Source organism: Oratosquilla oratoria, chromosome 1 (genome assembly GCF_046742065.1).
Source record: "Oratosquilla oratoria isolate Oo_2021 chromosome 1, ASM4674206v1, whole genome shotgun sequence".
Taxonomy (NCBI): domain Eukaryota; kingdom Metazoa; phylum Arthropoda; class Malacostraca; order Stomatopoda; family Squillidae; genus Oratosquilla; species Oratosquilla oratoria.
Window position 1 is genome coordinate 55,310,288 of NC_134777.1, and position 27,545 is coordinate 55,337,832.

General features: G+C 38.6%; 1 protein-coding gene across 1 annotated transcript in view; it reads left to right on the forward strand.

Moving 5' to 3' along the window:
- LOC143028251 (glutamate receptor ionotropic, delta-1-like) overlaps window positions 1-27,545 on the forward strand; it is a 118,784-nt gene that overhangs the window by 42,480 nt on the left and 48,759 nt on the right. Inside the window, exons 3-7 of the mRNA XM_076190070.1 lie at window positions 5,051-5,181; window positions 6,085-6,195; window positions 12,398-12,645; window positions 12,738-12,866; window positions 27,235-27,415. Coding sequence (XP_076046185.1) covers window positions 5,051-5,181; window positions 6,085-6,195; window positions 12,398-12,645; window positions 12,738-12,866; window positions 27,235-27,415 — 800 coding nt within the window. The remainder of the gene's footprint in view (window positions 1-5,050; window positions 5,182-6,084; window positions 6,196-12,397; window positions 12,646-12,737; window positions 12,867-27,234; window positions 27,416-27,545) is intronic.

A 27,545-nucleotide genomic window follows, 5' to 3' on the forward strand; every position in this document is an offset into this window, starting at 1 on the left:
AATGAATATGTACAAGTGCGCAGAGAAGAAAAGATAAAATACGAAAAAGATGTCATAGAAAAATGTAAAGATCAACCAAAATTATCTGGGGTATTGGCTGCATGTTATTGTGGCCAAGTAGCATACAGTTGATAGTTTAGGGTCTATATGAGGCGCCCCCAATGGACCAGAGCCACACATCATTTTGTATTTGATAGAGGAAAACTCTGTGCATAAAGAAATGATGACACTTTTATACTACGACTGTCCCTCCGTTATGCTGTCCCCCAACCCCTTGTTGTTGTCCTGTACGATTTCTCTGAATATTCATTTCCTGTTTTCGTCGACCCTGTGGTGGGGGAAGAGAATGCTACAACCAAGTCTTTCCACTTGAGTCGTAAAAGGCGACAAAAAACGGTACGGGGATGGGATTAGGAGTCCTATTACCTGTAGCCCCAAAAGGGGACATCCCAAAAAAAAAAAAAAAAAAAAAAAAAAAAAAAAAAAATAGGGCATTCGAGGGTCTGGGAGTTTTCCAACCAGCACCCTAAGGTTTGGGTCTTTTAATATGCGTGGATGTGGTACAGATGAGAGTAAAAGGGCAGATATAGGCAGTATGTTTGTGAGAAGAAAGATGGATGTACTAGCTTTGAGTGAAACTAAAATGAAAGGAAAGGACAACTGTGAGTTTGGGAGTGTAGCTGGGAGGTACTCAGGAGTGAAGAGGGGACGAGGAAGAGAAGGGGTGGCTATACTAGTAAGTGAAGAGATAAGTAAACGGGTAGTGGAGTGGAAGGAGGTTTCATCAAGGTTGATGTGGATGAAGGTGAAGCTGGGAAAGGAGATGTGGGTTTTTGTAAGTGTGTATGGACCTGGTAGTGAGAAGAGCGTAGAGGAAAGGGAGGCTTTTTGGGTAGATATAAATGAGTGCATAGAGGGATTAGGGAGAAATGTCATTGTAGTTGTATTGGGAGACCTTAATGCTAGGGTAGGAAATGAACCAATAGACAGAGTGATTGGGAAATATGGAGTTCCAGGTAAAAATCGTAGTGGAGAAATGATGGTGGAGATGTGTCTTGAAAGAGAGTAGATGATAGCAAATAGTGTTTAGGAAGAAAGTCAAGCATAAGTACACATGGGAGAGGGTGGTGGATGGAAGGGTGGCAGATAGAGCGTTATGGATTATATAGTGGTGACCAGGAGTATGGTAGGAAGAGTTAGGGATGTACATGTTCTAAGGGGAGAGAGTGGGGGAATATCAGATCATTTTCTGGTGGAAGGTAAAATGAGAGTGGAGAATAGGTGAAGAAAGAGGAAAAGGGCAGAAGGTAGGGAGGTACTTAGAGTGAACTGCTTAAATGAGGAAAAAAAGGAGAGTGAGTATAAGAAGCTGAAAGAGGAGTGGGAGGGAGTGAAGGATAGAGTAGAACTAGGAGTGGAGGAGGAATGGGGATGGTTCAAGGAGAGAGTCATAAGGTGTGCAAAGATGGTGTGTGGAACAAGGAGGGTGGGAGAAAATAGAAGGAAGGGTAGTGAGTGGTTGGATAAGAAAGCAAAGAAATGTGTAGAAGAGAAGAAGCAGGCATTCATAGATTGGCTGCAGATTAGGACGAGGGAATCGTATAAGAGGTACAAAGTAAAGAGAAGGGAAGCTAAGCATAAGATAAAGGAAGCAAAGAAGAGAGCAGATGTGAAATAGGGGTAAAAGTATGAAAGAAACTTTGAAAGCAATAAAAAGATGATTTGGAAGGAAATTAAAAGAGAAAAAGGAGGCGAATCAAGTAGAGAAGAAAAGATAAAAGGTGCAGATAGAGCAATGATAATGGAAGAGAAGACAGTGAGAGGATGTGTAGTATAGTGGAATTTGGAAGAAGAAAAAAAAAAAAAAAAAAAAAAAAGTGGGATCATATAAATTGGGAGAAGAAGAAATAAAAAATTAGAAAGTGAGAAGGACCTGGGAGTCATTATTATGAATAATATGTCACCTGAAAAACACATAAACAAATTTTTAGAGAAACTTATAATTTGATAAGAACAATCAAATACTAGTTACCTTGGTAAGACCAAGATTGGAATATGCAGCGACGATGTGGTCACCAAATACAAAAAAAAATGTATAACAAAACTTGAAAGAATACAAAGAGCAATTACAAAACTATCACCAACACTCTCAGAACTAGCATATGAAGAGAGACTAACAAAACTTGAACTACAGACATTAGAACAAAGAAGAGAGAGAGGAGACATGATAACTATAGAATCATGAAAGGCATATAAACTATTGATAGAGAGGATCTAATAAAATGGGATAGTAGAAATACAAGAGGACACAGAAAGAAAATCAAGAAAGACAGTTATAGAAGGGACCTGAAAAAGAACAGCTTTCCCCACAGAGAAATAGACATCTGGAACAAGTTGGACGAAAAAGTGGTGTGTGCAAAAACAATTCATGAATTTAAAAACAGTTTAGATAAAATGAGATATGAAGACGGGACACACGAGTATAGGATTCTTTCTATTTTCTTTATATTCTTTTTGGCACTGGGTGACCACAATGTCGCCACATATTCTAGTCTAGGCCTTATCAGTGTGACCAATATTATTCTAATCATTTCCTCATCCAAATATGTAAATGCCACTTTTATTGAACTTAGCAAGTTGTAGGATTCTCCGACAGATTTGTTTTTCTGTTTATCATAGGACAAGTCATGATTTGAGATAATTACACCCAAATCTTTTTCAGATCTCTCCTTCTTTACCTCCTTGGTTCCAATTTTATATTGTCTTGATATTCTATTTTTGCTTTTTCCAAACTCCATTTTGCTGCACCTTTTTATATTGAAGTCTACTTCCCATTTCTGACTCCAGTTCCATACCTTATTTAGGTCTTCCTGCAGTGATTCGCAATCCTTTTAAGTTTTTACTTTTCTTAACAGTTTGGCATCGCCTGCAAAGAAGCTCATGCAACATTTCACATCATCATCCATGTCATTCACATAAATAGCAAACATTATTGAAGCCAATACAGATCCTTACAGTACTCCACTGATCACCTCTTTCCAACCTGAATATTTTTTTATGGGCACTATCATCTTTCTACCAATCAGGAAGTCCTCCATCCATTTTAGTAGGTTCCCTTGTATCCCTCCTATATGTTCCAGTTTTTTAAATAAATTTTTGTGTGGTACTTTGTCAAAAGCTTTTTGTAAGTCCAGGAAGGCTCAATCTGCCCATCCATTCTTTTCTTGCACTATGTCTATTAATCTTAAGTAGAAACATATTAAGTTTGTGGTACATGATCTTCCTTGTCTGAACCCAAATTGTCTTGGGTTTATTATATTGTTGTCTTCCAGGTGTTTTACCCACCTATTCTTGATGATTTTCTCACACATTTTGGCTATAGTGCCTGTTAGTGAGACTGGCCTGTAGTTAGTTGGTTCTTGTTTCCTCCTTTACATATTGGTATAATGTTAGTATTTTTCCAGTCTTTTGGTATTTTTCCTTCTTTAAGTGAGCAACTTATTATGTTATGTATTTTGTCCATTAGTTCTTCTTTTCATTCTTTTAGAATCCAATTTGCAATTCCATATGGTCCATGTGATTTCCTGACGTCAAGGTTTGATAGGTGTTCCAATATTTCTTTTTGTGTTATTGTTATCTCGCTCATGGGGGAGATTGCCTTTCATTACCTTCGTCCCAATATTGTGCTTTCTCTCTAGTGAAGACAGATTTGAAGTGATTATTCATGATTTCGGCCATTTCTAATTCTTCTGTGTATTCTATATTCCTTTGGCTTAGTTTCACCATTTCCTGTTTGTTTTAAGTTTGCCATTCACATATCGATAGAATAGCTTGGGTTGCTCTTTGCATTTATCTATAATCTCCTTTTCATGGTTCTTTTTTTCCTCTCTTCTCACTTTAACATACTCGTTTCTATAGTTTATATAAATTTGCCATTTTCCCTTTTTTTTTTTATCTTTTCTCCATCTTTTCCAAGCTCTGTCCCTTCTATCTTTTGCCTCACTGCATATTTTGTTGAATCAGCATTTAATGTACACTCTCTCTAGCTTCTGTCTTGGTATGTGCCTATTCGCCCCTTCATTGTAAGTATCCATCAAGATATCCCATTTCTCTTCCACTCTTGTCTCTTCTGTGTAAAAATTTTCCCAGTTTGTATTCTGGAAGAATTTCTTTAGTTTTGCAAAGTCCTTTTTGTTGTACATCAATCTTCCTTTCCTATGCTTTTCATTTCTCTCCAAGTATATTTCTTCCTTTCATTCAGTCTCAATGAGTATATGGTCACTCTTTCCAATTGGTGTCTTGTATTGGATTTTATCCACAATTTCAGGTTCTGTTGTAAATATTAAATCTATTTTCAACGGCTTCTCGTTACTTCTGTATCTGATGTTTTCACTGACCCACTGAGTCACTGTATATTCCATAGTCATGTTCTCCCAACAAATTTCTTTGCAATTGAAGTCCCCCATAATTACCAGATTACCCCTGCCCATTAGTATCTCATTTAATGATTGCCTTGTATCTTCTAGCATTTTCGTATGGTCGTTCTCTATCCAAGTGTTCGTTTTTGGGAGCACATAAGTCATCACAAACTTTCTACTTTTCATGTTCTTGTCTTCGACTTGTATCATGATCAGTTCTACATTACCTTTGCCCTCTGCAATTTTTGTCACATTCAAGTTTTTCTTGGCCAAGAACATGATTCCTCCTCCCTGTTTCTTGTCTCTGTATTCCACCCCTTAGTTTAGTCTCCACAATTCACATTATGTGTGTGTGTGTGTATATATATATATAGGTATATATATGTATATATATATGTATATATATATATATATTGTTTTTCTTACCTTAATTTTGGCAGACACATCAGATTTCTTTATAATTATTTATTGAATCATTACATACATGTAGTGGTGATTGATGGAAATCTATAATTCATATATATATATATATATATGTATATATATATATATATATATATATATATATATATATATATATATATATATATATATATATATATATATATATAAACATACTTTCCTTTTTTAAGATTTGTTGATGTCAGGATTGGATGCATTAGAAGCTGTAATGAAAGAAGCCCAGAAGGAGATGGAGAATCCTAGCCTATGTTCTACACTGGTTATCACAAATGGAACTACTACTCATTGGACCATGAAGAAAGTAAGAAGTTGTTATTTGTTGGGTACATATTTACCTAATTTACTTTACTATAGTATATGGGAAATGGGCAATGGTCATTGAGTCCTGTCTCCTATTATCTAATTTTCTAACATACCGCGACTCAGATTCATGTAGAGTTTCAATTATCTATATTTTTTATATCAGTCATCATATCTAGATTTCAACTCATGTATTGTTTAAGGTTGGGCTGTATCACCTTCTAAACTATTCCACATATTTATGCATCTACATGTATATGGGAAGCTGTATTTCTTCACATCCTTTTGACATGTGGTCTTTCTTAATTCACTCCCATGACATTTTATATCCCTCCCATCTTTAATCAAGAGATCTCTTCTGTCAATGCAATGTGTTCCCTTTAGTGACCTGAATATTGTAATCTATTGTCTAATGTGCATATTTGCAAAGTAATGATAATGATAATAATAATAATAATGATAATAATGTTGTTGATGATAATAGTAATTATAATTATTGCCTTGAGTTTCACTGAATGGAAACCTGCAGCCCCACATTGGCTGGCATTGGTCCTCAGGCACTCCCACAGATTTGTGAAAATTTTTTGGACTGTTGCTTGTGTTGTATTAAAGTCTCACTAATTCTAGGAGGGGAGCAGTCACTTGTTGACATCTCTCCATATGTGAAAAGGTGGAAGAAATATGATTGAAGTTGACAGAGGTATTGGACCCAGTCCAGAGATCAAGTATCAACCTCTTGGGGTGGACTTCCAGATGGAGGTGATAGTGTTGACAGGCATTGGAAATGAGATGTAGGGAGATGATTTTCTATGATGTCTCTTGTGTAGGACCAACACAACTAAAAAATTTTTTTTGTGGGGGTGGGAATAATTAAAAAGTGTGTCCAAATATATATTTTTCACAGTTCATGGAAAGCCTGCTGCACCCTCAGGGTGTAACCATGATGGAAGTAAGGACATTTGATGGTGTGAAGTTTCATCAAAAGTTTGCCAGAGCCATAGAGAAAGCTAGGAAGGTAAGTAAAACATTCAGCATCAATTCATTATCTCTTTTTACAAAAAGGATGTGGTAAATTGAGATTAATTGTCTTATTATTATTTTTATATACATGAAAATGGTGTTAAAGAATTGTATACTGGTGCTGTAGATTCCTTATATATGTGATTCTCATATGTTTTATACTTTGTAATAGGTTTAGATCCTATACAGCACTTTTAGTCGTGTGTATCTAATTGAATCCTATGTAGACATCTTTTGTTTTTGTTAAGTTACTGATACGAAGACGTTCTAGACGTCGCTTGTTTGTTTACATCCGCTTGCAATTAAACTCAAGAAAGCAAGACCCCGTTTTTCAACTTTCCTCACCGACACACTGCTACAGTGGCGACGAGGATTTGTGGATTTGTGTGCTAAAGGACTGATTTAAGTTTTAGAAGACAGAAATAGCTGCCTTTCCCTCTGATGGTGGAGAAATCGAAGGATGAAGATATACTCACCCATTCACCCCATCGGAACCGTCCTGGCCACTCTGAATTCGTAAATAGCCTGTGTGTAGCAGGCTACGAATCAATTGTTTCAATAGGAAACTGGATTTAATACAAGTAGAATTACAATGGCAAATAACTCAGGTAAGATTGACTGTTTTGACCCCAATAAGATTAAGTGGGAGATATGGCTTAGTATGCTGCAAGCTCATTTTGCATACAATGGAGTCACTGATGATAACAAGAAGAAAAATTCTTTATTAGTATCATTAGGAAGTGAAACGTACAGCACGCTAGCTTCGCTCACTTCACCTAATTTGCCACATGAGAAAGACTATAATGATTTAGTGAAGGTTTTAGAAGCACATTACAAGGTTAAACCGAGCTATCATCGGAGTTTGATTAAATTTCAAAACAGAAAGAAAAAATCTGTTAAAAGTTTAAGAGACTTGTATGCAGACTTGAAAAGTGTAGCCAAAGATTGCAACTTTGGGACCTTATTCGACGCCCGAGTGAGAGACCAACTGTTTATGGCTATTGAAACTGAAGTGTATTTCCCGAACTTAGTTGCAGAGAATTTGGATTTACAAACTATGTCTTCAATGGACACCTTAGAGAAAATTTTAAATTTGGAAAAAGCTTTCGTTGGAGAAAAGCTCCCGACCACTGAAGTGAGGAAAGTGGGGGTTAGTTCTGAATATTCTAATAGTCAGAAAAAAGAAAGTTGCAAGCATTGCGGGTATCCACATAAAAGTGAGAACTGTAGGTTTAAGCACCTAACTTGTTCAGTTTGTAACACGAGAGGACACCTAAAACGAGTGTGCCGTTTTGATAAGACTGTGTCTGGTAAGCCACACAGTGCCCAGAAAGGATCTTTTGGAAAATTTACCAACAAGAAGACGTTTGGAAAAAAGAAAACTAATATGGTTTTCGAGGGAATTTCTCAGGAAGAGAGAGATACTGGTAGTGATGATAACCAATTGTTACATTTAGTGGATCGACCTAGCCTTCCAGAAGTGGTTAGTGTTGATATTTCTCATGAACCTATACACAGTGTTGTAGGTAAGGTTTTGCCAGTGAGAAACAAGGTTGATATAAATATTGAAGGTCATAATGTGCCGTATGAAATTGACTGTGGTGCCAGTGTGTCGACTCTAACCTTACATTGGGTTAAGAAATTAAATTTATCTCTAGAGCCTAGTGATAAAATTGTGAAGGCTTATGGTAATAATGATTTGCATGTTTTAGGTAAGGTTTATGCAAATATATTTTATAATGGTCACAATGTAATTCAAAGTTTGTATGTAGTTGAATCTAATAACTCTAACTTATGTGGAAGAGATTTAATGCCTAAAATTGGTATTGCACTCACAGGTATAGAGGAAGGAGTTAATGTTTTGGATTCCAAGGTACAATTAGATAATTTTTCAGCTGATTCTAGATTGCCAATTTCATGTGTTGTAGCAAAGGTACACCTAAAGAGCGGTGCTGTACCTAGTTGGAAAAAAGCAAGGCCTGTGCCCTACCACTACAGAAAATTGGTAGAAGATGCTTTAGAAGAGTTAGTTGATAACAATATCATTGAACCAGTACATTCTAGTACTTGGGCAGCTCCAATTGTACCAGTGTTAAAAGCTGACAAAAAGTCAATGCATATCTGTGTAGATTTCAAGGAGTTAAACAAAAGTATTTCATGTGACCAGTACCCTTTGCCTAAAGTTGATGAAATCCTTGCTGTTGTTGGGAAAAGCAAGATATTCTCAAAGATTGATTTAAAAGATGCTTACTTACAGGTGCCAGTAGATGATGAGAGTCAAGAATTGCTAGTAATTAATACTCATAAAGGTCTTTTTAAATATAAAAGATTACCCTTTGGACTTGCATCATCTCCTGCCATCTTCCAAAGATTGATATCCCAATTATTGATGAATATAGATGGAGTAGTTGCCTTCTTAGATGACATATTAGTCGGAGGAGAGACTAAAGAGGAACATGATATGAGATTAGATAAAGTGTTGAAGGTATTTCAGAAACATAATGTTGCTATTAACAAAAAGAAAACTGTTCTGAATACCAATTCCTTAGGATACATAGGATATGTCATTTCAGGTGATGGCATAAAACCTTCACCAAGGAAACTTGCTGCTATTTTAGAAGCACCTATACCAAAGTCTGTAGGTGAAGTTCAATCATTTTTGGGTCTAGTCACTTATTATTGTAGGTTTGTAAGAAATTTTTCAAGTGTATTAGCACCTCTGTATGATTTACTGAAGAAAAATGCAAAATTTAAGTGGTCTTCTGTTGAAGCAAAAGCATTTATGACTGTTAAGGAAGAGTTAGCCAACTCTGATTTACTAGCCAATTTTGATGGTGAACATGATGTTATTGTTGAAGTAGATGCTTCACCAGTAGGAGTAGGATGTGTGTTAATTCAAGAAATGAATGGTAGTCCAAGACCAGTTTACTTTGCAAGTAAAAAGCTGTCTGCTGCTGAGCTAAATTATTCTCAGTTGGACAAAGAAGCTCTAGCGTTAGTGTACGCGGTAACTAAGTTTAAATATTTTTTGCTTGGACGTAAGTTTGTGCTCCGTACAGATCACAAACCTCTACTTGATTTATTTGGTAGTGAGAAACAGATTCCTGTCAATGCAAACGCAAGAGTACAGCGTTGGGCATTATTGTTATCCCAGTATGATTACCAATTGTGTTTTAAATCAGGCAAACAAAACATTGTAGCAGATACCCTGAGCCGTTTGCCTGTATCAGATTCTGTTTTAGACTCACATACACCTGCTGAATATGTGAATTTAGTTGAAAATTTGGAAGATCAAAATATTTCCTATGAAAGGGTTAAGGTTATGACAAAGAGTGATCCTGTTTTGAGGAAGGTTTTCCAATGTGTTAAATTTGGGTGGATTGATAATCCTGTTATTTCTGAATATGCAGCAGTTAAAGCAGATTTAAGTATATATGAAGATGTGTTGCTATTTAGGAATAGAGTAGTTATACCAGCTGAATTAAGAAGTAGTGTACTTTCACAGCTGCATGTAGGTCATAATGGTATCAGTGCTATGAAGGCTGAAGCCAGGAATTGGATATGGTGGCCTAAGTTAGATCAAGATATATCTGAGGTTACTAAAGCTTGTTCAATTTGTTTTAAAAAATTTCAAGGTTCTCAGGAAGTTACCTTATCATGGCCTGAGACGGGTAAGTCTTGGTGTAGACTCCATATGGACTATGCAGGTCCAATCAATGAAAGTTATTTTTTAGTGATTGTGGATTCACACTCAAAATTTATGGATGTTCATGTAACAAAGTCAACAACATCTACAGTAACAATTTCTATGCTGAGAAAAACTTTTTGTAATTTTGGGTTACCTGACATTGTAGTTTCAGATAATGCCTCATCATTTGTATCTGAGGAAATGGAGACTTTCTTTGAAAAGAATGGAATAAAACATATGACACCAGCCCCATATAACCCATCATCTAATGGTTTAGCTGAGAGAGCTGTAAAAACTTTCAAGGATGGATTAAGTAAATTTAAGGAAGGTGATATCAGAACCAGAATTTGTAGATTTTTGTATAACTACAGATGTTCAATTCATTGTTCCACAGGTAAAGCTCCAGCTGAGCTAATGTTTAACAGAAACTTCAGAGGTATAATTGAGAAAATTAAACCACAAAATAAGAAGGAAAAGGTTTTGGAAAAAGAGTGTAAGTTTGAGAAGTCTGAATATAAGATTGATGATGCTGTTTTTGTAAAGAATTATGGCAAAGGTCATTCATGGTTGGAAGGGAAAGTAATTGAAGTTCTAGGTGTGAGAAACTACAAAGTGATGTTAAAAGATTTTGGAAACATTGTTTGGAAAAGACATTCTGATCAACTTATGCCTAGATATACACCAACTGTTCCCAGTAATGACACTGTACGTAAAGACAACTCGGGTAGCAGTAAACCTTTTGTGACTATGTATTCTTCAGGTCAAGGACACTGTCCTAATAGTTCAGAAGTAATCGATAAGGCTGATGACTAGATTATTGTAAAAATCTGAGCAGTGAATGCTGGAATTTATCTGTAATCATGTTCATAAAATCATGTATTACGTTATTATGTAAGAAGTACCATATCCCAGTAAAACATGTTTCCCCATGCTCATCCAACAACCTGGTCGATTTTCTTGTCCATTGCAGTTGAACAGTTAGATTACTATTCTCATCAGGGGCAGTTCATGGCAGATTAGCACACTCATTTTGTACACAAGAAAGCATTTCCTTGTTGTTGTAGGATATAGTGATCATCATAAGAACTTCTTTTTTGTCTGAAATACAAGTTTACACATTTGTATAATCCCAATTAAGAATGGAAACTGACAAAGGAGACAAAACTAAGGGGTGCACAAAGAGCCATAGTGAGATCAATGCTGGGAAAGGTACTGAAAAACAAAAGGTAAAGTTATGTAAGAGAGCAAAGTGTATTGAAAGATTTTGTTGTGGCATTATGTCATTTATGAAAATAAAAAATGTCATAGATGCTAACGACCCTGTGGGGCCTTGTATTCACTGCCCTCCATCCTAATATCTTACCCTCTGCTTCTGTTCTCGTCTGTGAATCTTTTAGGAAATATACAGGAGCAAGTGATTAAAAGAGCCTATGAGCCTGATGATTTTTTGTTAGTAACTGAATAAGAAATTTGTTCTGTGTTCTTTGTGTAATAGTGACATGCAGGCCTTATGTTTAGAATTGCATTTTCTGGCCTCGGAAGCATTCCATCGGAAAAAAGAAAAGAATATAACAATTTGCCTAAAGTTACTTCTACTTTATCATACTTGGGCATCAGATAAGTGCCTTTCCCCCTTATGAGGGGTGGCTAAGTCAAAGTACACACCTACTCCATATAAATTAAAAGCCTGTCCTCCCATCACACAGTTTAGATAAAGGTAGTACAGCAAGGCAAACTTCTTCCACAGTAGAGCAAACAGCAACAAGTGGTTAGCCCCCTACACTTCATCATTTAGTGAACCCTCCCTCATCCATGAAACAGGTACAACACCCCTTCAGGCCATGTTATCCCTTAATTGAGTCATAGTCACCCTCCCTTCACTCATATATTTTTGCACCCATCCTTTTTTACTTGACAGACATTCCTTGTGCATCCAAAGCCCACTTCATCCCTATCCATCCACCTCCTTCTTGATCTTCTCCAGCTCACTCCATCCATATCTGCTTTAACATTCTCTTTGCTCTTCTTTCCTCATTCATCCTTTCCATATGCCCATAACACTAATCTACCCCGTCCAACTGCTCCCTTTCCAACCATATTCTTTTTCTTCCCCACATTTCTCACTATTTTTGTAAAGGCTATTATGTTTCTCTAAAACTTCATCTAAAAAATATTCAGTCTCCTCCTCCCTGCTGTGGGTAGACTCACCCTTCATACAACCTTCCTTTTATTTAATATAATCAGGTGCATAAATTGACCAAATCTTAGAAGATAGATCATATTAAAACCTGTGATAGACTGATGATATTTACTTTCCAAATGCTTCCATTTGATAATATAGAATGACAAATCATGTACTAATTTGCTGAAAATTTGCTTAGGAACCTATTTAGCCCTGCTATCTGTAACACACTAAACAGTAGTCAACAAGAAAAATGTGTGCTCTATACAATGGGGTCTCAGAGGATGAACCTAGAGGTAACTAGATTTTCTCTCCATTTCGTTACAGTTGCGTCAATCCTTGCAGTGCCTAACAGTAGTGGTTGTGAGTGAAGATGTAGGATTTCTGGAATGGTTGGCAGAGGCCATCCAGGAAGGGAGACTGGTTGTTTGGACCACACGACTAATAGTGCTGACCAACTTACAACAGGATGACATGTGGCAAGTTCTTGCTGGACATTGGACCTATTCCATGATGTCCAGTATCTTTATTAACAGGGTGCTAGATGTGACTTCTTTTGGCAAACTTGATAAAAGGTCAGTCATATTTCCTTGATGTGAATTTTCATACATACAGTATATGAAATATAGCTTAAAAAAGAAGTTGACGTTTAACTCTTAATGTGCAGATGGGACCTGTATACATACCTACCATATTCAGATCAAGGAAGTACCATGATTCACCTGGCTACATGGATATCAAGCAGAGGAATTCTGAAACACAAAGATCTTCCTTTCTTTCCAAAAAAATTTGAAAGGTAATAAAATATGACTGTTTATATTCTAGGACAAACACAGACACATACGCACACACACGTCGGTCAAAGTCCAGGAAAATTAAAGTTTCATTGATCTCAAAAATGAGGGAGTACCTTTGTTGCATTAATAGGGAAGGGGAAAGCTCGTGGTGTAGTGGGAAGGTGAAGAAAAGGGGAAAGAGAGGAATTAATGAGGAAAATGGAAGGAAATGAGGAAGGGGACGAATGGACCCCGGATGTTAGAAGGGGTGTAAGCAAAAGGGGTGCAGAACACACAGACAAGGAAGAACAAGGAAGCACAAATGTCAAAAGCAGAAATGTAGATAATAGCAGATCAATGGAAAGAGAAGATAACTGCTTTTATGGATCTAATGAGGGAGGTAACAACCTCCCCCGACTGGTAAATCTAGAGGAGAAATTAAAACAAAATAATGAGTGATGGACTTTTGAAGTCAAAGGATCGCGTAATTAGTCCTAAAATCTTATTTGCGTTCTCAGAGGCTGAAATACACTGCTTAGGTGATTTGAGATTGTTACTGATAATTACCCCGAGATCCTTTTCACTATCCACTGTTAACAAATTTCCAAATAACTTGTAATCATACTGTTATTTTTACCTATGTGCATTACTTTGCATTTACTTGTGTTAAGTTTCATTAGCCACTTTTCAGACCATTGTTGTAATTTATTTATATCTTCTTGAATATCTAATTGATTCAAGTGATCATTTGCCATTCTGGCACAATTTTGTATCATCAGCAAATCTGGAGACAATAGATTTTAGTCTGTGGTCTATATCATTTATATACACTATGAATAGAAGTGGCCCAAGAACTGAACCCTGAGGAACTCCACTTGTAACATTTTTCATCTAGAAGTTTTGCCATTTAAAACAACTGTTTTCGATCATTCAACCAATTTCTAGTCCAACTTAATAGGCTAGCACTTACTCCGTGTGAAGCTAATTTAGTAAGTAGCCTTTCGTGTGGGACGGTATCAAAAGCTTTTGCAAAGTCTAAATATATTAAATCTATGTTGTTTCTTTTGTCATAACTCGAGATGACTATGTTGTAGAATTCGAGTAAGTTAGCCACGCAAGAACATTTCTATCTGAATCCATGCTGGCTATTGTTTATCAAACAGTTACTTTCTAAATGATGTTCGATAGCATCTCTGATGATAGTTTCCATCATTTTCCTATGATTGAATCAAGCTTATAGGCCTGTAGTTATTTGTTTCTTTTTGTCACCTTTGTTGTGACGTGCCGCTGGTCAAAACCAGACTGGCCATCACACAACTCGAGCTAGGCTTTTATACTCGCTGTAGTTGGCAAGCATAGTTCGCAAAGACATCCCAGCCAGCCAGAGGTCAGCCAATCAGGAACTCAGAAAAGCTGCCCGGGTTCCAACCAGCCTCCTTTAAAAGGTCCACGCCTAGCCGAGACGAGCAGTTCACTCCGATACTGTCTGGCATGAAGGCCTTAAGTACAAATTGTTCCACAATTTCGACTTTGCCCTGCCGTTCACAAGGTTGCTCTGCAACTACCTGGACGACAGGACAATAAGAATAAAGTGGCGGGGCTGTCTGTCCCAACCTTTTGTGCCGAAGGCTGGAGTACCGCAAGGGTCAGTCCTTGCCCCCACTCTGTACAATCTATATACGAATGACCTGCCAGAGCCAGCTTATCCACGCAACCAGGCTCTAACTCTTTCGTATGCGGACGACACTAACCACATCAGCAGACACAAAACGCTGCAGGGAGCGTTACACGTAATGCAAAACATCCTAGACGGGGTACACGCGTGGGAGCAACAGTGGCGCATTAAGACCAACGCGTCGAAATGCAATGCTGTATACTTCTGCTGCAAGCGAACCAACAGAACAATCACAAACACTCCTCTCAAAATAAACAACACAAACATCCCAGTGAAGGACCATACCTGTGTGCTGGGTAGCACACTTGATAGTGGCCTTACCTGGACCCCACACTTCCGCAAGCAGGGAGCGAAGGCTAGGGTTGTGCTGGGAAAGCTAAGACGCCTCAAAACTGCAACACTGACCACCAAACGTCGATTGTACCTAGCCCTCGTCAGACCGATTCTGTGCCAGTCCCCGGGACTAAGCCAGCTGACATGTCCCACTAATAACTACGAGCATCAGAAGGTTCAGAATACCGCTGTCAAGTTCATCACGGGTTCGCGATGGAGCGACTTCAGAACCACTGAGTCTCTACACCGAATTTCCAACATCCGTCCACTCAACCAACACAAACACAAACTTCACTCAAGACACCTAGAAAAACTGCACGACAGACACAAACACCTGATACAACACATTACACCTAGACCACACCGTACAGACTATCTGTCAGCTGCGCGCGTCCCACGTGCGGTATACACGATAAGACGTGTATAACCGTACCTATTAATAATACACCCCTTCACCAGCTTTGACTGGTGATAGCAATAATGATGAAATAATAATAGTAATAATAATATTGCCTGTAACCCAATAACTGACAGGCTACAAGCATACACAACTCAAACCCAACCTAGGGAAAAGCAGGAGAGCTCATGCCTTACCTGAGACTAATCAGGAACGCGCTCTACACGCGGGAAGTGAACTCTACTCACTTCCCGTAAGATACACACACACACACACTTCAACGAATGGACGGCTTAGAAGACGTTCTGAAGAAAATTGAAGTTTGTGGATCCCAACGCAAAGAGAATTGCCTATTGTTTTTACAGGGTGGGGGGGGAAATTGCTCGTGGAGTAGTAGGAAAGTAGGGAAAGAGGAAAGGGGGAGGGATTACTGAGGGAAATGGAAGGAAATGAGGAAGGAGTAGACTTGGCCCAGGCAGACAGGCGAAAGGTAAACAAAAGGCCTCCCGATGATGACGAAATGTCTAATAAAAATGTAAAGATTAGAAGTATAGACAAGAGCAATACAGTAGAAAGTGATGAGAATATTTTCCAGGGATTTAAAGACGGTGGGGGGGACACAACCCCCCCCCCCCCCGACTGACAAGACTAGAAGAGAAGGTCGATAAGATGATCGAGGACTTGGAGCGTAGGTTCGGTAATGTTGACAGTATTATACGAAGAGTTGAAAAATTGGAAGAACTAGAGAAGGCGAACAAAAACTTAACTAAGGAAATTGAAGAATTAAAACAACAGTTAAAAGAAGTAAAAGATGAGAATAAAGTCTTAAAGGAGAATAATAAGGAGAACAAGGAGGGTTGAAAAAAAATTCATGAAAATAGCAAAGTTGCATTCACTGACATAATCAGACAGCAAATGAATGAACAAACTGAAAACTCAGTTATTAAAGTGATGAGACAGAAGGAGAATATAGTAAGAGACTTAGCAGACAAAAAGAAATGTATAATTATATTAGGAATGGAAGAGAAACATAACCCAGATGGAACCACAAGAATCAAAGAGGAAAATGAAAAAGTAAGAAATTTACTAGAATTAGTTCAGGAAGATGAACCAGAAATAATGAAACAAATCGAAGAGAAATTCAGGCTCGGGAAATATAGTACAGACAAGACCAGACCAATCAAGATTAAATTCAGGTCACAAACTACGGCTGAGAATATCTTATCCAAAACAGGGAAACTAGCAACAAGTGAACAATATAAAAAGGTATGGATAAAAAGGGAAATGAATAAAGAGGAAAGAGAGGAAGAAAAACAGAAAAGACTTGAAGCAAAGGAAAAAAACGAGATAAGAACGGAGTCAGAAAAAGAGAGATTCTATTGGAGAGTAGTGAATATGAAACTAAAGAAAGTCGACATACAAGAGAAAAACAAAAGGGAAACAGAGAACACAATGGAAGTGGCAGAAAACTAAGAGTGTCTTACACAAATATAGATGGATTAATAACAGGATTGAATGAACTGAATGATTATTTGAAAGAAAAAGAACCAGACATAATGGGAATTGTAGAAACAAAATTAAAAGGTCCACTACCACCCAACAGTGTAGGACATGATGCATATAATTATTGGATTAGAAACAGAGTGAAAAAGGAAGGGGGTGGAGTTATGTTCCTGACTAAGAAGGATATAAACGTGAAGGGTGTCACATATGGAAAGAATACAGTAGAAATGATAATGATGGAAGTAGAAGACAGAGATAAGAAGAACAGAAAGTTTGTGATAAATTATGTGCCCCCAAAAACAGCCTCATGGGAAGAGAGTGAACATAAAAGTATGTTAGAGGACACAAAGATAACATTAAACAAGATAATGGAAGAGGGAGGAAAAATAGTTATGATGGGCGACTTTAATTGCAAAGAAATCTGCTGGGAAGAAAAGACAGTAAAGGGTGGAGACGGCTCATGGGGAAACGCTCTACTCGAGATGGTTACTGACCATACAATGACACAATGGATACAGGAGAACACTAGGTATAGAAATGAAGAAGAGCCATCGAAACTAGACCTAGTAATTACATCCGAACCTAGAATAGTGGACAAAATTGAATATAAAACACCAATAAGTAAAAGTGCCCACATATTGATTGAACTGGAACTTAATGAAGAAAAATATATGAAAAGAAATGAACAATATAGAAAAGGAAGAATGTATGAAAAAACAAACTTTGATAAAATAAGAGAATTCTTTCAAAAGGAAAACTGGGAAGAAATATACAAAGAAGAAACAACAGTAGAAGAGAAATGGAATATTTTGACAAAAATTTACAAAAAAGGAGTGGAAAAGTATGTCCCAAGACAAAAACAAGAAAAAGAATATGTAAAATGCTGGTACAACAAAAGCTGTAGGGAGTTAAAAGACAAAAGAGACAAAGCCTGGACCAGATGGAAAAAAGACAGAAGACCTGAAAAATGGAAAATATATACCTGTTATAGAAATGAATATGTACAAATGTGCAGAGAAGAAAAGAGAAAATATGAAAAAGATATCATAGAAAAGTGTAAAGATCAACCGAAACTATTCTACAGATTTGTAAACAATAAACTGAAAAACAAACAAGACTTGGAGAAATTAAGACAGGAGGGAATTGAATACACTGAGGAAATGGAAATGGCGGAAATTATGAACAAACATTTTAAATCAGTGTTTACAAGGGAGAACATACAACCTGAAGAGAACGAATGGAAAGAGAAAGTCCCCCCTATGGAAGAAATAGAAGTAACAAAGAATGAAATATTAACACACTTGAGTAATCTTGATGTCAGAAAATCGCATGGACCAGATGAAATAGCAAACTGGATACTAAAAGAATGCAGGAATGAACTGGCAGACAAAATACATAGCATACTAAATAGTTCCTTGAAAGAAGGAAAAGTTCCAGAAGATTGGAAAAAAGCAAACATAGTACCTATATACAAAGGAGGAAATAAAGAAGAACCTACCAACTATAGACCAGTCTCTCTAACAAGTACAATAGCAAAAATTTGTGAAAGAATTATCAAAAGTAGATGGGTAAAATATTTAGAAAAAAAAAGTGTTAAATCCAAGGCAATTTGGATTCAGACAAGGACGATCATGCGTCACCAATTTAATATGTTTCTATTCAAGGCTAATAGATATAATACAGGAAAGAGATGGATGGGCGGACTGTGCATTTTTAGATCTAAAGAAAGCTTTTGACAAAGTACCACATAAGAAGTTGCTTAAGAAATTAGAAACTGAAGGAGGAATACAGGGCAAACTACTAAATTGGATGGAGGACTTTTTGCAAGAAAGAAAAATGAGAGTAGTGATAAGAAACCAACACTCAAAATGGGATGAAGTAATAAGCGGTGTTCCGCAGGGAACAGTTCTGGCCCCAATAATGTTTGCTATATATATTAATGATATGGATGAAGGAATAGAAAGCTATATGAGCTTCTTTGCAGATGATGCAAAACTACTGAAAAGAGTGAAAACTGAAGAAGATTGTGAATCACTACAGAGAGATCTAAATAAAGTACAAGAATGGAGTAAGAAATGGGAGATGGAGTTCAATACAAAAAAGTGTAGTATAATGGAATTTGGAAAAAGCAAAAACAGAATAACAGGAGCATATAAATTGGGAGAAGAAGGAATAAAAAGAGTAGAAAATGAGAAGGACCTGGGAGTCATTGTTATGAATAATATGTCACCTGAGAAACATATAAATAAGATTTTTGGAGAGACTTATAATCTAATAAGAACAATCAAAGTTGCATTTACATATCTGGATGAAGAAATGGTGAAGAAAATCCTAATCACCCTGATAAGACCAAGATTGGAATATGCAGCAACGATATGGTCACCAAGTACAAAAAAATGTATAAAAAAACTTGAAAGAATACAAAGAGCAATTACAAAATTGGCACCAACACTCTCACAACTATCATATGAAGAGAGACTAGAAAAACTTGAACTACAGACACTAGAGCAAAGAAGAGAGAGAGGAGATTTGATAGCTATTTACAGAATCATGAAAGGCATAGAATTTACTGACAGAGAGAATCTGATAAAATGGGATGACAGAAATACTAGAGGACACAGAAAGAAAATAAAAAAAGACAGCTATAGAAGAGATCTGAAAAAGAACAGCTTTCCTCACAGAGTAATAGACAGTTGGAACAAGTTAGATGAGAAAGTGGTGTGTGCAAAAACAATACATGAATTTAAAAATATTTTAGATAAAATGAAATATGAAGACGGGACCCCACGAGCATAGCTCCCCTTCCCGTAAAATACAACTAGGTAAATACACCTCTCACGAACATAGCCACGGCCCACGCTAATTCGCCTGGTGGCAATAGCCCTCTTTTATACATTACTGTCTTTTCATTTTTCTTTTCAAAAACCGATCGCGCGCAAGCGGGTGGTTTTTCCTAGGAATTCAGAATTCAGTTCATTCCAGGGCATGATATCTCAAAGCAGTACTCCTCTCCAAGCAGCACTCCTCCCCAAGCGGCAGTCTTCTCCAAGTTTCAAGTTCCCCTTCGCTCTCAGACTACGACCTTCCCTTTCGAGCTTAGTGTTCATTAAAAACCCGAGTGCCTTAGTGTTATTGTGAGTTTCATTTCCCTGGATTGTCCGAACCATATCACGACAAAGTGGTGACCCTGGAGTGACGACAACCAGGAAGATGGCAGGCTCACAAGTTAAACTTCACGCCCAGGCATGCCCAGCTCACCTCCGCCGCCCAGGCATGTCTGTGGTAAGTGCCAAACACGCAGTATTTTGGTAGGAGTTTATTGCGGAGATCTACACACAAGTATGGCAGGAAGTGATCTGTCACAAGCGAATGCTTGGGGGGGCCTAACTGGGCATTATGACGCGCCCGTGGCCTACTTTCTGTTACATTGTTGCTAGGCGGGAAAAAGATTGGGCAAAACAATACATACTAACATATCTAGGTATATACATAGAAATATACAGCAACAAGAGAACAATTACATATAATGATGAATATGCATGCAAAATGGTTAAGGGTAACATATATTTAGTTCCTTAATTCTACGACGTGTACAATTGGCATAGACGCATACGCGTTTAGCGTACGCCTAATGACGTATATATATTCGGTTATATAATTATGTATAGGGCACTTATATTGTAATGACTACATAGGCTTACTTATACAATACATTTACAATAGATATATGTTGATATTAAGTACTCATGTATAATAAAGAAGTGTGACATATACATTAAAGGAGATACATATACAATAAATATATACAATAATTAAGTAAGGAAGGGCTTGGCTACATGTCCAGCTCACCTCCGCCGCCACAGCCTGCCGAGCCCCGCAGCCCCGGACTGCTCTCACCAGCCGCCACTATAGTCGTCGCTGCTGCCGCCACTGCAGTCATCGCCGCTGCCGCCACTGCAGTCGTCGCCATTGCAGCCACAGCCACCTCCGCTGTCGCCATTGCAGCCGCAGCCAACTCCGCTGTCGCCATTGCAGCCGCAGCCACCTCCGCTGTCGCCATTGCAGCCGCAGCCACCTCCGCTGTCGCCATTGCAGCCGCAGCCACCTCTGTTGTTGCCATTGCAACCACAGCAACCTCTGCCGTCGCCATTGCAGCCGATTCTGCCACATCACTTGCGCCTCGCCCTACCTCCGCGGCGCTCGCTCCCAAAGAAGGGGGGAAGTATAGTAGTGACGCGCCGCTGGTCAAAACCAGACTGGCCGTCACACAACTCGAGCTTGGCTTTTATATTCGCTGTAGTTGGCAAGCATAGTTTGCAAAGACGTCTCGGCCAGCCAGCGGTCAGCCAATCAGGAACTTGAAAAGCTCCCCACGTTCCCGCCAGCCTCCTTTAAAAGGTCGGCGTCTAGCCGAGACGACCAAACACAAACATTTGATACAACATATTACACCTAGACCACACCGTACAGACTATCTGTCAGCTGCGCCCGTCCCACGTGCGGTGTACACGATAAGACGTGTATAACCGTACCTACAAATAATACACCCCTTCACCAGCTTGACTGGTGATAGCCATAATGTAATAATAATAGTGATGATAATAATGATAATAACAATAATAATAATAATAATATCGCATGTAGCCCATTAACTGACAGGCTACAAAAATATGCAAACAGTTCAAACCCAACCTGGGGTAAAACAGGAATTCTCATGCCTTACCTGGGGCTAATCAGGAACGCCCTCTGCACGCGGGAAGTGAAATCTACTCACTTACCGTAAATTACACACACACACCTCTCACGAACATAGCCACATCCCACACACAAACATCTACTTATTTTCCTTCGACTAAAATTCGCTTCCTTTCTAACTTTCTCTTATACTACATCTTCTCATTTCAGTTTACCTCCCACTAAAGATTTTTCCGTTTTTCCACCTTTCTCTCCTACTACGTCTCCTACCATTTTCCAAACTTTCGTTGGTGATATAATCTGCTCTTCCTCCCGGCATTGACGCCGCCGTCCAAGCTCCCAGCCCAGTTCTCCCGAGTCACGACCACCAACAAGCCCCTAATCGCTCGCAAATCGCCCGGTGGCAATAGCCCTCTTTTATACGCTACTATCTTTTCATTTTCCTGCAGACATTCTTCCCCTCCCACAAAACCCGATCCCGCGCAAGCGAGGTGGTCTTTCCTTGGAATCCAGAATCCAGATTTCATTTTCTTACAGACCTTCTTCCCCTCCCACAAAAACCGATACCGCACAAGCGGGTGGTCTTACCTTGCAAGTCGCAAGTTGCAAGATCTCTCCTGAGAATCAACACAGCACTTCTAGAGGTCGGATGTCTCTCCACTCCAGCTCACTCAACAAATGCCCAGAAATCTTCGCCGGCCGGTGGTGGCAAGGAGATATATCTCCTTTGCTGCTGCCGGTTTGGCACACGCCGTCCTCTTTGTTGACGTCAGCAGGCGGGTTTACACCATAAACAAATACACACATTTCCCTAGTCACGTAATTCTCTGTTTTCAGAGTAGTGCTTAGTAGAAAAGAGGCACACGCACACTTGCTCGCTGGCTTAGCAGAGGCCCAACCCAACTCCTATTCAGAACCCTCATGTGATCGCCGGCTGGTCGACAGAGAGGAATTGGGGAGCCTCTCTGTCCAACCGGCCCGCACCCACGCGCTGGCCTCTTTGCTGATGTTGACGAGCGGGTTTACACTTCTGACATTTACACACAATTCCCAGTCACGTAATTCTCTGCTTTCAGAGTTGTGCTGGGAAGGAGAAAGATAATACAACACCCGCCCGCCTGCCCCCCCTCGCACTGCCACTGGGTCGACTCTATCGACTCTCAAACCCAACCTGGGGAAAAGCTCAGGCCTTAACTGGGGTTAAACAGGAACGCGCTCTCTACACGCGGGAAGTGAACTCTACTCATTTTCCGTAAGATACACACACCTCTCACGAACATAGCCATGACCCAAGCACAAACACCTACATATACTTTTTCTTCGACTAAAATTCGCTTCCTTTCTAACTTTCTCTTATACTACATCTTCTCATTTTAGTTTACCTCCCACCAAAGATGTTTCCGTTTTTCCACCTTTCTCTACTACTACGCCTCCTACCATTTTCTGAACTTTTGGTAATTGTAATCCCGGCGTCGGCGCCGCCGTCCAAGTTCCCTGTCCATTTCTCCCGACCCACGACCACCAACAGCCCCTGATCGCTCGCTTAATCGCCCAGTGGCAATAACCCTCTTTTATACACTACTATCTTTTCATTTTCTTACAGACATTCTTCCCCTCCCACAAAAACCGATCCCGCGCAAGCGGGTGGTCTTACCTTGCAAGTCGCCATTCGCGATCTCTACCGAGTTCTCTTCCGGGCACAACTCCAGCAGCAGATCTCCAGCGAGCATCAAGTCTCTCCAGCAAGACGCCTCGGGACCAGTTCTCCCCAGCAAGACGTCTTGGGACCAGTTCTCTCCAATGGGTCGCCTCATTCCCTCCTGTGGCCCTTCGCCCACAGCCACGACGCTTGATGAAGCCTTCACTCCGGACCTTCTCCCAACGAGACCTTGTCCGTGACCTCCGTGCCTATTAATCATTAAACCTTAGTTTTAGGGTTATTGTGAGTCTCATTTTTCCTGGCTTGTCCATACCGAACTAAACCACTACACCTTTTTTGAATATTGGAGTAACGTTAGCTAGTTTCCATTCTCTTGGGACATATCCGGATATGATGGATTTTTTTTTAAATAATTTCTAATGGAACAACAATCTCATTTTTCATTTCCTTTAAGATTCATGGATGCCAACCGGCAGGCCCTGATGTTTTATTAAATTTGTGTTTCTCTCTACACCTTTTACTTTTTTCTTATATTTACTGTAGTAAGTTCACCCTAGATTTTTCACAGGTTTCAGTTTGGAGTTCGCTTTGAGGTTTTCGTTTATGAATACTGAGCCAAAATAGTTGTTTAAAATATCACACATTCCTTCATTTGAATTCTCAAGTTGACCGTCAGCAGGTAATAATGGGCCAATGTGATTCCCAATAACCTTTTTATCTCTAATGAAACTATAGAATTCTTTAGGATTGTCTTTGGGTTTATTAGCGATATTCATTTTGTAGTGTTTTTTTTTATTTGTTTTTTGTCTTATTTAAATATACCTGTATTATTACATAACTTTGATAGTCATTAGGTGCACCCGAGCACTTGTATTTCTTAAAAGCCTGTCTCTTTTTAGCAATATTTTTCAGTTTCTTTATCGAGCCATTTTGGGGGGAGCCTGCTGTGGGAGGTGTCTGTCCTTAAACGGGATGTAAGTATGAATCATCTTAGTAAGCATATTTTGAAATATATCCCATGTCAGATCTACAGGTTTTTCGCATAATTTTGCCTCCCAATCTGTAAGCTGAAGCTCCTGACGTAATTCTATGAACTGAGCTTAATACTAAAATCGGGTATTTTAGATACACAAGTATCTATTCTAAATTTTTTAGCACTTTGAATCTATGATGTGTTCGCTATTTGCAATAGTTTCACCTACTTCTACATCAGTTATCAAGCTTTCACGGCTAGCAATCAATAGATCGAGTAAGTTTCCATGTCTTGTAGGCTCTTTTACATGCTGAACTAAATAATTGTCACCGAGAAAATCTATCAAGCTACTACCTATATGGCCATGTTCAAGGGTCATCCAATCAATATCAGTAAAATTGAAATCACCCATTATCAATAAGTCCAGGTTGCAGAAACTAGACAGTTCTTGAAACAACAGTTTGTCGTCTGCTAATGATAATGTCTTTGACCTATATATTACACCTACATTCATTTTTTGTCCAGTGGTTTGGGTTAATTCTACCCACAAACTATCAAATGCATCCTGTTTTACTTTCTCTAAAACAGGCATGGACATTACAGTACTTTTAACATACAACAGAACATTCCCACCTTACTTGTGGTTTCTATCCTGATAAAAGTGTTTAAATCCCGCAATATTAAATTCAACTTCAAACTCTTTACCATTTAACCATGTTTCGGTTATTCCTATCATATAGAGATTTTCACTTTTGACATATGCCTGTATTTCTTGGAATTTATTTCTAATACTATGAGCATTAAAACACATGGTATTAAGAAATTCATGATTATTTCTTTTTGACACCTCATTTCAACATCATGCCTTACATTATAATTTTGTTTTTTATTGACACCGTGCTCTATATTGACATTTGACCCTTCATTGACATTCAATGTCTTACAAACATTTGCCCCATCAGGGACATCTGGTCCCTCACAGTCATTTGATCTCTTATGTATACCTTGTCCCCCTATGTCACCACGTTCCATACTGGCCACCCATTGTTTGCTGACATTCTTCCCAGCATCCCCTCCTAAAATGATATTCTGTCCTTCATTGACATTATATCCTACCATGATATTTTGTCCTCCATCATCATTGCATACCATCATGATATTTTGTCCTCCATCATCATATCCCATCTTGATATTTTGTCCTCCACTATTAATACATCCCATAGTGATATTTTGTCCATTGACATTACATCCTAGTGTAATATTTCGTCCTCTACTGACATTATATCCTAAAATGATAATTTCCCTTACACTGACATATTGCTCTACATCATTATTACACCCTACTCTGTTTTCCCCAATGCACTCTATTTCCCTTTTCCTTTGAGTTTCTACCCCAAAAAAGGAAGTAGTTCATTACAAACTCCCACAATGAGGTTTGTAAAAACATCTTTGCCTCTGCAAGTAAGGTAGATACCATTAGACATCAGAAGCATAAAGGTCATGACGTCTGGAAATGAGATACCAAGAATCAAGAAATTGGCATCCCAGTTGTGTGCACAATCGTGATATCCTCTCATTGATCCCTATGGCTCTATTGTTCCAACACGTGCCAGCATAGATCCTTGGAAGGATCCCACAGACTACATGATGGCTCCCACACTCCTTCATCTCCTGAAGAAGGACCTTGTAATTCCAAACATGTTCCTCTGATCTCACCCTACCCACATCATTACTTCCCATAAAGTTTTTCCGGTACCACCATCATATGTTGGCATCATATAATGATAGTTTAAATGAAAGTCACTGCAAAATTTATAGATGAGAAATAAATCACTATATTCATACATCAAAGGAAAATAGTGTGCTCTCTTGCTCATGGCTGACAAGAGACTGGTTACATTACATCCCATCCCCAGAATGCACAGGAAACATTAATCCATTTTTGTGGGAATATGAACATTGTTACAGAACCTTCCAGGTGGCTTTATATGTACATACCTACAGTATCAAATAAATAAACATAGGTGATTCAATACAGGCTCCCATTACATTGAGTTTGGGCTATATCACCTAAGCTCTTCCACATATTTATGCATCTACAAGTATATGGAAAACTATATTTCTTCACATCCTCTCAACATGTACTGGTCTTTCTTTAATCAGGAGATATCTTCTATCAGTGCAATTTATCCCCTTTAGTGACCTAAATACTGTAATAATGTCACCTCTTTCTCTTTGATCTTTCATAGTTGCTTTTAATCTTTCCTCAAATGATTTATCTGCCAGGTTGGGGACCAATTTAGTTGCTGCCATTTGTATTCTTTCAATCTTGCTTATATCCTTCACTCTGTGTGGGGACTATATTATAGATGCATATACCAGTCTTGATGCAGTCTGAAGGGATTTCACCCTATCGGCTCTATTTTCTGCATGAGGGGATGGAGAGGAGGGGTTCACCTATTAATTGAAGCAGCCTTGCTGCAGATGTACTGTGTCTTTCTGCATTGTTTCTGACCCACAGCAGTGGGCAGGAGATAGGGATGACCCTTCATCCACAAGGAGCTAAGGTGAGAGGAAGGAGAGGGTAGTGGATGGGGGTGGAATGGGTGGGATTTGGTACATGCCTTTTGACCTGACTACCTCTCTTGTAAGAGGGAAAAAGCCCTTAGTATATACAGTAGATAAATCTTCTGTGGTGTTAGATGTTTGGGTGTGGGGCATCAAATTATAACCCACAATATATTGGGGTGGAGTAAGACATGATGCCTCTATTATATAAATCAGTGGCTCCCAAACTTTTTTTCTTCAGTTTTACAACTATACGTACTAAGTTAACCTTAATCCTAATGCCAGGTACTGTAATGTTTTCTAGATTTTATTTTATTTTATTTTTTATTTTTTTGTCACCCCTCCATTACCCCTGGAAATTTGTTACCTCCCCCCTAAGGGGTAATTTACCCACAGTTTGGGAACCACTGATATAAATAGTACTCAGGTTTATTACATAAAATGTCAGTGGAAGTGCTGTTCATTCCCTCTCCCAGGGAAGCCTTATTTCTAAGTAAGCCATGCTCCTTTTAAACTAACATACTGAAATGGCCAATTTTGATGGAGACATTGGATTTGTTGATTGATAGAAAATCTTTCTACAGTTTCCATGGAGCTGCAGTAAATATTACAGCAAGACCATTTGAGCCATACTGGATGGATGAAGTAGTGGAGGGTGAGGAAAGGAAGCTGAAAAACTTGGGCAGTGACTATATGTTAGTTCAGACCGTGGCACAAAGCCTTAATTTTAGTCTCAAGATCATCCCATCCAAATCATGGAAAGAGGTTAGATAATCTTGGTTTTCCTAGTATTTGTTCATTGTTGTATTGTTATAATGCAGTGGTTAAATTGATGACTTATATGACTTAAAGGAGTTTCATAATATATGAAAAAGTTTGTTTTATAAATTAAGTC